This window comes from Strix aluco, chromosome 18 (assembly GCF_031877795.1).
Source record: "Strix aluco isolate bStrAlu1 chromosome 18, bStrAlu1.hap1, whole genome shotgun sequence".
Lineage (NCBI taxonomy): Eukaryota > Metazoa > Chordata > Aves > Strigiformes > Strigidae > Strix > Strix aluco.
The window spans coordinates 7604518-7618631 of NC_133948.1; the positions used below are offsets into that span (position 1 = coordinate 7604518).

The window sequence follows — 14114 nt, forward strand, 5'->3', positions numbered from 1 at the left end:
ACACACATTTTACATACTGAAGGTCCCAGCAGCCCTTTTTCCGCTGACTGTACATATCAGTTCCTTCAATCCCGACTTCCAGTAATGCCAAATATTGGCCACTAAGTGGTGCTACAAAGATTTACTCCAAGTGCAGATCTGGCCCATTAAGCCCAAAACTCTGCTTGCCAGTCAGTACTGCTCCCTTGCAAAACAAAGGGGATGAGGAAAGGCGTGCTAATTTCAAGCTCCATTAAAAATGAAGGAAATCATTCAGTGTTTCCCTCAAATGCAAATGCAGGAAAATTTATGAGGAAATCAGATTGGTATTCAAGTTTCTAAGGAGAAATGATAGAAAATGACAAGGAGATTAAAAAAAGCACTTGAAAGCACACATCTGCCTCCAGCCCAGAGTCTCCTTAATGGTGTCTCCCCATTTAACTGCTTTGGAGGTTTCATATTCATTGTGGTTTAAATTACTTCTCCCTCCACTGAGCTGTACTATAGCAGGCACAACAGCTTTTTTATGGATCTGCAGCCATTGCAGAAGATTGTCGGCATTGTTGCAATAATCAAGAATATTATTCAAAAGTAATTGCTAATGTGGTAACACCAGCCTACAGCCGTCTCATCCCTACAGTTTTTCAGTTTCCCTGTTGTTGAGCAAATCTGTTTCACGGGTTTTGAGACATAGGGCACAGTGTGGGAACAGCCAACAACTTACCAGCCAACGTTGAACTCAACGTGAGCATCAAAGAACCCAACGACAGGAGAGGTTGCTGCTTTCCAGCCTTGGATTCTGGCTCGAATCAGTCCTTCTCGTTTGTTATTGCGCACTATTTTCACCAGACCTGGGTATCTTTTATTGACATACTGGTCCAGATTAAATTTTAGCTCAACTGCAGGACAAAAAAAACCACACAAATACTCAGAATGAGAAAAGCCCTGTAACGTTTTGTTTTACTTTGATTTATTCTGCAACAGAAATGGAAAGAAATCCTCAAATATTCCTAAACCCTTAGTCAGTCTCACAGACACAAACCAAGTACCGCACTTTTGGCGTGGACCACTTCAGGTGTATCAGCTCAGAGAAATTCTCTACGCATCAGAGACTTGCACAGGTTAATATAGCCTGATGGATTTGAGTATTGTTTTGAAGAGGTAGTTTGTCTAAGTATTTTTAAATAATTATTATTCTAATTCTCTGATGATTTGCATTAGGTTACAGCTGGTCTCTGGAGGAGCAATTCTGACCTTACAGCAGCGTAACATGGGAGTGTCATGACTTTTTTTTTTCTGATTTATGCTGTCCAGTAAGAGTGTGAAAAATAACCTCAATGAATTTTGGGTCAAGACCTAATTCAGCTCACAATTAATTTCCCTTAATTTTAAGGGGTTTCCCTTAAATATAATTAAGAATCCTCAATACCAGGCTTCTTCCCTGTTGAACTAAAAGGATATTGAAGATTTCAAATAGACTTTTTCTCTTTTGTTCATTTTCAGGCATTCCACCACAGATGGAGCAGAACTCATTCACTCCTTTATTCAGCTTCATTTCAATAGGCTTATAAACAGGCAAATTACCAAAATAGTCTCTCTATTTTTTTAAACCAGCCTAGTTTGGTAATTCCTTTACACTGCAACTTATTCATAATGAGGCTCTTACTCAAATATATTTATTAGGAAAACTAGTAGAAGCTTCCAGGACATTAGAAGCCTCATTCTTCTGATCTATATTACACAGTAGAATCATTATCATTGGAATCAAAGACCTGATAAATCTCCAGTTATCTACAAGGATGACAGAGAAAAGCCATATAAGAGTTCACTGAGAAACAGAGTCCAATTCTTCTCTGTATTGCATTGACTCAAGCACTGCAATCTCCTATAATTACTCCATAGGTTACACTGCCATAACAGAAAGCAGAATTGGACAAAAGGTTTCTTAAATCTATAGGTTTTAGAACTTATTTTTGTTTTAGTGATTTGTTCTCTCAACTCTCCTTTCTCTTCAGGGACCTCAAAGAGGAACAGCAACTTAAAACTGAAAGATTTAAAGCTGTTGATCTGTGGAGGAAATGTTAAACTTGAGATTTATTTTAACAAATACGGTTTGAGAAGATGTAACAGTTCTAGAAGTCTAACGTATAACAACCTAAACCACAACATTCACTGCTAGTCAACTGTATCCTGAAAGTTCTTCAAACCCAACTGTCCTGTGAAAGATGTTGATCAATAGCACCCTATATCCTCACCAATATTTTGAGTTTTGATTGCTGTAACAGAAGTGCTATTTTTACATTAATGAACCAGATGACCTGAAAGTTGCATGTGCTTTGTGCCCATTCTGTTTCATTCTCATAGTCTAATTTATTTCCTACCTCAAAAAAAAAAAAAAAAAAAGATGGACTCAATCTGATATTATCAATACCTGTTAAATCGTGAAGAAGCCAAGTGTGTCGCCATGTAAAAAAGTAGAAACTATCTTTAAGGAGAATCTGTAGCCCCACTTTTCCTTGGAAGTAGAATTTAAACTTTTAGTCTATTAATAACAATATTCCTCTGGATGTGAAAATTTGGAGAAAAGTGTCATTTCTGTATTAAGACTGCCTATACAAATGTCATTCATCCTGTGAGGATTTCAATATAATCAGCAGGGTTTATCCACATAATGTTTATTTGTTATACAAATAGCTAATATTACCCACTGCTTTGTGCAAGTGGCTCAATCAACCCTCACATCAACAAACACAAACTCTTGTAAATTCTACTGACTTCAATAGAGAGGTGCGTTAATTTACACCAATTTATGATCTAGCTTATTAGCTATAAATCAGTGGTTGCATGTATGACCTTCCTCCCCCAGCTGTTTAAATGCAGAATGACTCAATGCTGTTTCATCCCAACATTTAAAAAAAATAATTTCAGCTAGTAGTGACCAAACTCCCTTTGATTTACATTTCACGTCCATTAACCACACAGGATACAGTACTTAGAGGAAAAGTTACGTATGTTCACCATTGTCACTGTTGTCATCCACCAGAATGATCTCCTTGAGCAAGTGTGATGGGGTGTGATTCACAACGCTGTGCACAGAGCGCAGGATGACTGAGAGTGCCTCGTTTACAAATATAAAGACCACAGAGATCTGGGGCAGGTCATCTGGATAGGTCATCTGTTTGCACCTGGACAGAAGAAAGAAAGAATTAAAACCCAAGCAGCCACTGGGAGGTAAAATACACCAAAGAGTGTCCTCTCCTCCTTGCTGTCCAGCATACAGGGACATGCAGGCTTGGTTCTTTCTAACCCCAAAGGTGTGGTAAAAGCTGAAAAGAAGCAACATAGCTAGGAGCAGCAAACTTTCCACCAACTCAGTGAAAACCAAAGTGTATCTGCATGCACTAAGACTTGTAGCAGCTTTCATTCTCTATAAAGTTAAAAGCATCTCTTGAAGACCAAAGGAATATCAATGACTTTGCTCAAAAGCAACCTGGAAAAGGCCCACAATACTATTGCCTGTCTGTGCTCCCAGGGGAACCATCACAAGGTCTGCTGTTAGCTCATAATTAGATCTCATACTTCTAAAACCAGGATCCACTCGAGCAACTTCTGCATTTGCCCACACAAAGAGCACTTGCCACCCTTTCTGATTTTGCAGTTTGTGCAGTAATATCAAATACATGACGTTTGTTGTATGAGCATGCACTCACTGAAATATTTGCAAAACAGCTCTGCTCCATCTGAAACATCACCTTGTTAGGCAGCTACATCCTTAAATTCAGAACTTCCTTTTGTGCTTGCTCCCTGATGCATGTATGTTGCCTTAGATCATTTTGAGAGGAAAAACTGAGGCCTGGATAAGTCACACAGCACAGAGCAGAGCCTCTGCTTCCCAAGTCCCCAGCCCATGCCCCTCTGTAATACCATGCTGCCTTATTTAGTGGAATTCTCTCTCACTAGCAAAGATGCTAACTTTAAAAAATTACCTACGTGTTCTCACAGTCAAAAGTCATTCAGAATTACCATAGCAATTACTGAACCTGCTCTCTAAAATACTGCTAATGATATCACAGGAAATGACTTTTCCTGCTCTTATCAAACTTTCTGACCTCTTTGCTCATTACTTTGACATAACAGTCCCTTTTTTTTCCCCACTGTCAGCAGTCATGGGGATGGGGAGGGCAACAAATGCTTGACTGTTGGGTAACCTCTGGAAATCAGTTATGAATTCTACTAAAGTGCAATTATTCGTAATTCCTACTCATCCCAGCACTATTTTCTCAGAGACCTGAGTACTTGTCATTGATTACAATGTTACCATAGCTACTTACTAGCAGCTTGCTGGTGGCCTGTACCATACAGAGGGCCACTGTGTAAAACTTCTGTCTAAGCAATATTCTTACACAATCTAAAACCAAACCTGGAATAAAGATGAGATTTACAGGAGGTGTGAATTCTCTGACACAGCCTCCTTTCTGAATTTCTTTTTGACTTGATTTTCCTCTTGACCACACCAACATATCAAAGAAGTCCATCAGGAATACTTCACTAACAGGAAAGAGCCATCAGCTAAAAACATGGACCTTGCAAAATTTCCCTTGATGAGGGACATCTTTGATCTGACAGCAGTTTGCTTCAGAGCCTCACTTGTATCAGCAGGACAGAGCAAATTGCATCTCAGTAAATCAGACTGGTACCCAAGGAGTGGGTGCATTGCTGGTGGAAGTGAGGAAGAGGAGGGAGCCCACCCCAGGCCATGCATCCTAATGGGGTCCTGCTTCAGCACTCAGAGCTAGCGTGAAAGAAGGGAAGCAAAGAAACTAGGTAGCCAAAGCAAGGAGGCTGTGGCAGAGGAGGAGAAAGAGAAGGAAGTGCAGTGAGAATGAGAGGGCAGTCAAAGCAGCACTTGCCATGTAGAGGGACAAGCAATCAAAGGAAAGGTAGGATGAACATAAATGTCAGAAGCAGAGAGGCATGTGGGGAAGGACCAAAGTATTTTGCCTATAAAAAGACAGGAAACCACTGAAATAGTAAAAGATCTCAGTGGATTAGGCTGGACTTCCTTTATCTTCTGATCAAGAAATTTTGGTGAACTTTTCTGGCGTAAAAAGTGTTTGTTTTATTGGTAAGTGGACTGAAACACCTGGGTTTCTGTCCAGACTGAAAGGCTGAGTAGAAATAATCCCCAGCGCAATTCCTCCATCCTCCCACTTATATTCTTAGAAAATCGGCATTTCTAATTCAAGCTTTAAAACCAGCACACCTAAACCATAAACCTCCACTTTTATTTGTTCTTCATCATATTAAATCAAGGCATTATTATCCTCAGTGTGACTCTCACCAGTTCACAAGACTTTTCATACCATAGTTCTCAATGATTACTTACATTATGGGGCATCATGGACTGCTTTAGATAAAAGGCTGTCTTGAATTTGTTATCCCACCAGGGTTAAGTCATTCCTATCGCTTCTCACTGCAACCTTCCTTCTGCCAGTTTTCTCTTTTTGCTGTTAGCAGGACATAGTTGAAAAACTGTATATGTCTGCATTTGGAAAGAGCGCTCCAACCATTCCAATATTAGAATATCTTGGGTCCCCTCACTGCAACAGGAACATCTAGAAGGGCAAAGGCAAACCTCAGAATTTAGCAGTGGCTTAAAAGCTGTCATAATTTTATTTATTACAGCAAAGATGAAGAACAGCAAAAGAAGCTGTCCAGCTGAGTAGACTTTTCAAAGTACAACAGTGATTTAAGAGTTTATTTCTTGCAGACTTCCAGTCAACCTTGAACTCCCAACTCCTTAAGTCACTTCAGAAAATGAGATGGATGTGCTGAGGTAGTCAGGAGAAAGTACTGGTCCACTAACAAACACTGATGATGTCTGAGAACACGAGCAATCCCAATCAAGGGGCCTTTCCTTAAAAATCAGTGGGTGCTTAAGTGCTTTGCTGGATTGTCGCCCAGGTGCTTCCCAATGTATTCTGTAATTAGATACCAGCCGCAGCAATTTACAGTTAATACTTCCTTCATTCCAAGAAACTCTAACCAGCAATTGACACTCTAAGCCAAATAGTGACATTAGCAAGTCACACGCAAGGATGCTCTACCATCAAAGCACAACCATGCCCACTGTCACCTTACAACGTTCTTGGCAAGGTGCTGACAGCAGACTGAGCACATTGCAATGGACAACGGTCACTTGTGCGTGTATGAAAGGTTGAAAAAGTCAGAGCATCAGGAGGACACGTGAAGTCCTCCTTGGTGCAGCCCTTGATTCTGGCCCTGGAGCATGGCAGCAGGAGAGAGGTGATTCCAGAGAAGTCCCAGGAAAAGTAAGGCTATAACAAGCTTATTGACTTTCAATAAGGCATAGGGCATCCTCTCAGAAAATGGTTGGAGCAGCAGACTGGAAACAGAAGGAAAGCATCAGGCAAGAAATCTATGAGCTAACGATGGAGGAGCTTAACATGAGACTAGTCACTGCTATTTTTTATTCTGAGAAGAAAAGTAACCAGAAAGTGAAGACACCAAACTGTAGGAAGGTGTCCTAGCAAGGCACACCTTTATATGCTTCAATCTGACCACCAAAGGACTTTGCTAAGAAATGAAGAAATTACCCATTTCTGGCAGACTTGATAGCGTGCAGTAAATCGCTGGGGTGTTTAAGGCTGCCCTTCTCAGGCAGCAGAGGCTTGGCTGCCCTGCTCAGGGAGCCCACAGCACCAGCACTACACCCAGCACTCTGCCAGGGAAGGGAGCTGGGTACCACCATGGTCTCCACTTCTCTGCACTAGGTCTGATCACATTATGAACTGTGGCAATCAGGTGATGGAGGACAATTACAGTAATTGATAGCCAAATCTTGGCCTCATTAACATCTGTCTAACACTACTGAGTTTGGGAGGAACTTAGAGCATACATTTGACCTCTGTGGTAGCTAATGATGGTCTAAGCTGGCCAGGCATAGCTCACATTTAATATTAGTGTGATTCTAAATTAGTATTATGAACTGTCATCAGGTCTTATAGTGTACAACCAGCAAAGGACTTCAGGTCGGCATGAGAAGCAGCGCCTCTCTCCAGGGCAGATAGGTATGCTACAGAGAAACACACTCCTGGATGCATTTAGCACTAGTGCTCCCAAGCAAAGACTGAGGATGCCATGGCTAATCATTTCCATGGACCAGCTGAGGATGGATTAGACCTAATATGTGAAACAGCCCTTCAGGCGCCTTTGTGCAACATGCCAAGCATCAAACCTGAGGCACCCTGCTGTTGTCTTGGGAAGAGTCTTTGCGTGTCCTTGCTCTGTGTTGGCTACTGCAGAGCTTGGCTGGCAACCCAGAGGTATTTCTTTTGTACGTGACAGAGAGCTTGATATCAGATCATTTTTCCCTACTCTAAAGATGATTTTCACTCATTCTTTCCCTCGCATTGAACTGGTTCCTTAAATGAATATTTCCCAGCCAGACCTGGGAGCCCAATTGTGACCACTGTCTGTGCAGGCATAAGAAAACAGGAAAGGCTCTTCAGCTGGCAGACCAGAACCGTGGGGAAAAAACCCAAACATGTACGAACACAAAAGTCAGCAATTAGAAACTGGGACAATGAGAAAACAAAAACTTCTCCACTGCATATGAGCCTGCTCATGACAGTCCTGTGAACTCGTAGACAATAGAGAGGGGAAATTTTCTTTTGTCTGAACCTTCATTCCCTGAGAGCTGTATTTAATCTACTTGTATCTGATCCAATGGAAACATGGGAAGTCCTCTATTTATCGGAGCAGGTCTTACTGAGCTGGTCTTACAGAACTGGCCCATTTGAGTTGTACTATTTTTTGTGAAGGTCTGACACTACAGCCATGCAGGTAGTTCAGTGCATTACGAGGGAAAGAAGAATCCTGCCTTCTTCTCCTGTCTGCATACTTGCTAAACTCCAAAAATGAGTTTTGCTTGAAGACCTTAATAAAGTTTGGAAATGGATTAGGCAATGCATTTAGAGATTTCTGACAGCTTTACCCTTCAGGAAGAAATGCAAACAAAATTAAAGCTGCTTCATGAATCTTTAAAGTATTTAATACAAGATATGTTTTTCCAATGAACCACTGGGATGGATATGACTGGGTTTCTCTCCTTCACAAACTTGATGAAATTTCTGGGCATGTAGAAACCTCCTCTGCAGTTCTAGCACAAAGAACCTCCAACATGCTCCATACCTTGAAAGCTGCAAAACAATCTGTGTTCATGTTTTATAGCCACAGCAGGGGAAAGAGGTGCAATGGGCACTTCATTGGGTACATGATCAATGAAAGGACAAAGATAAATATTAAAAAGATTATTGAATCCTTGCTCGTTAATGCTAACAAATACTACTTTTAATCACCAGGTCAATGTGTGTTTTGAACCCAGTTAAATCAAAGGCTCAGAGTAATCTTACATACATGGTTACCTTTTGCTACCTAAATGCTGCTGTGACTTCTGTAGGCACAGAAGATTTACAACAGCTAAATCACTACATTTAGTGGTTAGTTCAATGCCTGATTTCTTTCTCCAGAAAACCACCGAGGCTTTGCAGCTAGCGCTAGACGTAATAGTAAATTTCAGATGCAGAATTAAACTAGCATTACATTCTTGTTCTGCATCGGCACAACAGTGAAAATGTGACCAGCTGCAAATATCTCCTTCCCCAGCATGGGATTCAACTGCTGACCAGTCCATGGCAAAAGCAATGACGAGCTACAAAACTGATTAGCTTCATGGATCATGAATCTGTCAGGCAGAGGGCTCCAACTCCTTCCTAATTAATTCTCCTTCTCAATAGAAGGTGTTAACTGTATTACGACATAACATTCTCCTTCTGTTAAGGATGGATTTTTCTGCCCTATCCAAAAAAGAAAAACCAAACCAAAAACCAGTTAAATTTTTGAGTTCAAGACTTGCTCTTACTTTCTCCTCCTGTTTTGCAGCTCAAGGACAGCATTCACTAAGAATCATGAGAGAAGCAACACATTATATTTACAACTAAGGTAAAAAGAGAAGCAACAGTTGTTTTCAGAAGAAGCCTAGAAAATCTGGTGATACCAGAAGATACCTTTTTACCATGGCTATTTCTCCACAGTCTGTATTGCTTTATGGAACAGCCTCCAATTTGATTTATCATACAGAATAAAAATCAACACTACCTCCCTTTTCCTGAATTTATTTGGGGTAGCACAGATACAAGATACAGTGCAATCCTGGTTGGTGCTGCGAGCTTGGTAGTCTAGGCAGCTCCAAAAAAGCATCAACACTGATAAACGAAGGATTTGGTGGGTGAATTTCCTGCCCTGAGTGACAGCTAAAGAAATTGGGATAGTTTTCCCTCCACCTCTGCAAGTACTACAACACTCCTGGCAGTATTTGGACATTCAGCATTAATGCTGACTTCCTGAATTCATCCAGTTTTTGGGTCCTCAGCAAAGAGAGTATTTGTCAAAGCAACAAAGGCCAATATTGAGCTCTACTGCCTGATTCTTCTTGAAAGAACATACTAAATGACAGTTTTGCAAGAACTAAATGTAATGCCAAAGAAATGACTGCCCTCTCTATTGCTTGAGAGATCATCTTCATAGTACGCATTATTTAAAACACTCATCTGTCAGGACTTTACAGTCTGTAAATGGTCAGCTTCCCTGAATAACTTGTACCTGACTTCAGTTGCTCCCTTGGCCACCCTCCATGCAGCATGTCCTCGGCAGTTATCCCTGAAGAAGTTAATTAAAATAAAGACATGTCCTCAACTGTTCCCGAGTACAAACTGTGTCTGTTCCTCCTCTCACAGTGTTTCAGTGCTTCATATTAAAGGGGAGTAAGGGGAAGTCAACTAAAATAGTCTGTCCTCCAGCTTTTCTCATACACAGTGATGTTGATGGTCATTTTCATGATTATATAAATTGAGCTCTTAAATCTACTCCATACTGTGGGAATTCCCAGCAGCTTTTTTTCACATCTCCTTGACACATTTTTCCTTATTTTGCATCCAAAAGTCAAAGAAATAAAGCACCCACATTCATCAGAAAGAAATCAGGCCAAATCCTTTTTTCGGTGCTAATCTCAAACTCTTCCTGCATCAAGGAAAAGTGTCCTTTAATATCAACCAGAAACAAAAGATTGCAATACACCATGAGTTTACCAGCACACATCTGGTCCTGGGAATTTCCCACATTCCCAGGCTGAACAATTGGACTTCGTGCCTGTAGGATTTGCAGAACGAAGAATAGCAGCAGCCTTTTTAAAAATAAATGTCTTTTATACCTTAGAACTCTCTCTTCTCTGTCCTATCTCCTAGACCAAATTTACAGGGATTTGTGTCCTGTAACACTTCGATGAAGGAGAGAGACCTTTCAAGCTGGGACACAGGCAGTTCCAGGGGTAGGTTAAAACTCCCCATGAAATTGCAACAATAAACATGAGACAAGTGTTTCCTGAGAATCAGACATTAATTTTTATCCTTTTGCCTTTCTTTTTAAATTCCAGGTCAGTACAACTGGACTAATTTCTCTGCACAAAAAAACCCCAACACACATTTGTATCTTGGTTTTTAACACACTTGCTGCTCTATTTGGCTTAATTCCTCCCTTCTCTATGACAAATTACTTCATGTGTATGGTAGAAAGCCCTGAGAACTGCCAATCAGTGACTGATAGCACAATATATATGCACAGTTAACACATGCAGCATGAAGATGGCCCCACTTGTAAAGAATATTAACCCTTACATTTAGGATTATTAGACTCTTTAAATGTAGCTGCCACACACATAAATAAGAGGCCTTATATTTCAATGAGCTATTTCTGACTTTCCTCAGGCAAACAATACCAGAAACATGCCATCATGTCTAATACTCATATTGATTTATACATATAAAAATGTTAAAACTAGTTCCAATCACTTTTAAAATAAGCCCCTTTATTAACATGAGAAATGGCTAAAAGATCATGCTCAGATCCTTCTGTAGTAAAAAGTATTTGCCTTTTTTTGGTAACTTAACTTGAGTCACTAATATGTTTTGAAATACCATCTGTAAGAAATTTCCACTCTATCCCCTAGTGTGCCCATTCAGATCTGCCTGTGGCTGTATGCATGCTGCATCACAAAGCATTAGGCTGATTGGAAATTAATGGAGAAGCTGAAATCTGCTTTCAAATGCTTTTCAAAAATCCCCAAGGAAAATGTATCCCCCATGTGACTTTATTTTTAATGGTGCTGCACTTAAGTTTAAGGAAGAGCCCAACTAAATTCCAAGTGACATTATTCTGCCTAATTTTAGGTGATTAAACACTAATGGCTTATTTAGATTTGTCAAGTGATTCTCAAGATTTCTGAAGGATCCTGGTCCCTGTTCCAATTGGATTTTTGGCTTGCATCCTTTAGAAGTAAAAAGTAGACAAGAGTTGTCTTAGAAAAATAAACATAAAGATAGTCTTGCAAAATTCTGCTTTGCAATTGGAGAGCTGTTTGAACTTGAAGTTAAGTGAAATGTAAACATCAGTGAAACCAATGAAGTGATACTAAATAAAGGCAAAACTATAGGCATTTTGCCAATTCACAATAGCAGTGCTTTGATTTGAAGTTCTTGCCAGCAAAATATATTCAGAAAACACTATGTTTTTTGCAACTTTCTGAAACTTATTTCTGGGAACTATGCTGTCTGTGGAGGAGAGAGAACATACTCTCACCTCAGTGCTTTGCCAAAACCAAGACCTCATATTTCAAATAGGGAAGGTTCACAAAGAGCCATTCAAGAAGCCAGAAAATGTTTTCTAGGGTGCATTCACAAAATTGGCTGCTACCCTGTGGCACCACTTCTTGTTCCTGCCACCAAGGGTCATTACTCTCCAGCTAGCAATGTGAAGTCAGCTATTCAGCTGCATTTCCAACAGCGATTTCTAGATTTCCCATTAAGCAGTACTCTTCTACTCAAAGTGATGCATCAAGATCCCCAAAAAGGATATTTATGGCAATGGAAAAATTAATCCCAGCATGTCTGCAGGGAGTGAGAAAATAACAGCTCAGATATCCAAAAGTTGACTACATATCTTAAGATACCACCTTCTCTGAAATGTCTCTCCCATTGCACTCCAAGTCCATTCCAGGCGTAAGGTAAAACCAGTGGAGTGGATGAAATCAAAGGAACAATTTTCAATAAATAATGTATAAGAGCAAACTCACCATTTTCCATTTGCACAGAACACTTTGCTGTACCCTTGAAGCTATTTGTTATTCAGATAATAATATGTAAATATAGACAGTTATTCCTGACTATTAAAAAATTTACTGCAAGTATTTAATATTAAAAATTCAAGGTACTTTTGTTTAATTTTTAGGATCTCAATCCCTCAGCTGGTGCTGCTGGTGCTGGACAGAGGCTGAGTATCACAGTGTTATCTAGAAATGTAGGGCAATAAAAAAGTTTTCAAGGTAACTGCTGCAGAGCTCTTCACGGATTTCATTACAGGTTGGCTGTCACGTTGCAGTGTGGTGGTAAGGAGGAGGGTAGAGGAATGCAATCATTTTCCACTATTACTTCAGCTAACAATGTTTTTTATGTTCTTGGGAGGACACACAACAATGTTTGGCAAACAATCCTTTCTTTAATGGGCTCCAGTATATTTCACAGGAGACCAGCTTTAATCTCTGGTCAAATCCAGTTACACAGCAGAATGTTTCTTTCTATCTATGTACAAATACAGGTTGGTTGGAGGAGTAAACAACCAAATGGGAGGTCAGTCATAAAATGAGTAAACCACTGCCTGCCAAAACCATAGTGAGAAGCTGTTCATTTTGCCTTGTCCCAGCAGTTGTAAGGCTGGTTGTAGCCCAGGAAGGTAACGCGTCGCTGGTAATCACAGCACTTGGTGTGCTGAGGTGATGCAGAAGCTGATTTGACTAACCAGCAATGGCCTTGAAACGTTTAAACTGTAGTCACAGGGTTTTTCCTCTTGCTTTAAAATGATCAATTTCTACCAGAGTGAAAACAGACCAAGTTTATGGTACGTGAGAAGAATTATGGTTCAAATAGAGCAGCGTTCCAAGAACAAATGCATAAAGAACATTGATTTAGCACTGAAAATGGGAGTATTAAATCCCTGATGTTTAGATGCTTTATACGGGATTGAGCGGAGAGCCTGGTGGTAGTAGCAGCATGTTTATAAAAAGGCATGTCTCCGAGTCAAGCAGAGAGGACAAATGAAGGTGCATGTACCTTATGTATTTCCCTCGGTAGACAGGGGTAGGAAACTGCCTGACAAACAGTCTTTTGAGCAACAGACGATGGAGCACACCCGAAGATCTCAGTGCACTTTAGATCAGGACTCTGCAGGATAAATCACTGGGCAAAAACAGCTTGGTGAAAACCTAAGAGCGGTCAGATCCTGAAGTGCAGACGGGACTTTACTCCTCTTTACATCTTTCCCATTGATACTTGCAGGATTGTTCTTTGTCTATTATAACTACTTTATGAAATGTCCTATTGAAGTAAAGGAGTTAAGCATGTCTTAACTTCACTGGGGTTACTCATACACTTAAAACTAGGAACATATTTAAGTGCTTCATTGGACTGGAGCCTAATTGCACTTTTATAGCTTTTGTTTAAATTAAAGGCTAGCTAGAGGTGAACAGCACAGTATTCAACAATTTCATGCATCTAGAAGTTAAATGTTAACAACAGTTTCTTACCTTCTAATTATTTTGAGCACTTCAGAAAACTCTTGCATTTTAATTTAATTTTGGTTACATTTAGAAATAAAAACATTTTTTAAAAACCCAGCCACATTTACTGTCTAGCACAAAGCTAATAGCTAGGGCACACACTTCATAGCAGCAAAACACTTCAACGTATGGGGGTTTTTTATATTTATGAGCTCTTATCCTAATTCAGAAAAACAGGTCAGCATATGCTTACTCTTCACTCAGGTTGACAGAAATTAGGCACACATCCTCGACCAAGCAACATACTTAAGTATGATTGTGAATTTGAGTGGGCCAAGGACACATGCTAGTCTCTTCCTGACTCTTAGAAGATATGGCCATTGTAGCACTTCAACATCCATGCACTGCTCCTGCCCAAACCTCCCTGCTGAGAACTGATTTCCTTTTT

General features: G+C 40.1%; 1 protein-coding gene across 3 annotated transcripts in view; it reads right to left on the minus strand.

Annotated features, from left to right (window-relative positions):
* GALNT9 (polypeptide N-acetylgalactosaminyltransferase 9) overlaps positions 1-14114 on the minus strand; it is a 218021-nt gene that overhangs the window by 98026 nt on the left and 105881 nt on the right. For all 3 annotated transcript variants that reach the window (XM_074844346.1, XM_074844344.1, XM_074844347.1), the window contains 2 exons: positions 2998-3164; positions 704-878 (listed from right to left, as the gene is read on the minus strand). In XM_074844346.1, coding sequence (XP_074700447.1) covers positions 704-878; positions 2998-3164 — 342 coding nt within the window. The remainder of the gene's footprint in view (positions 1-703; positions 879-2997; positions 3165-14114) is intronic.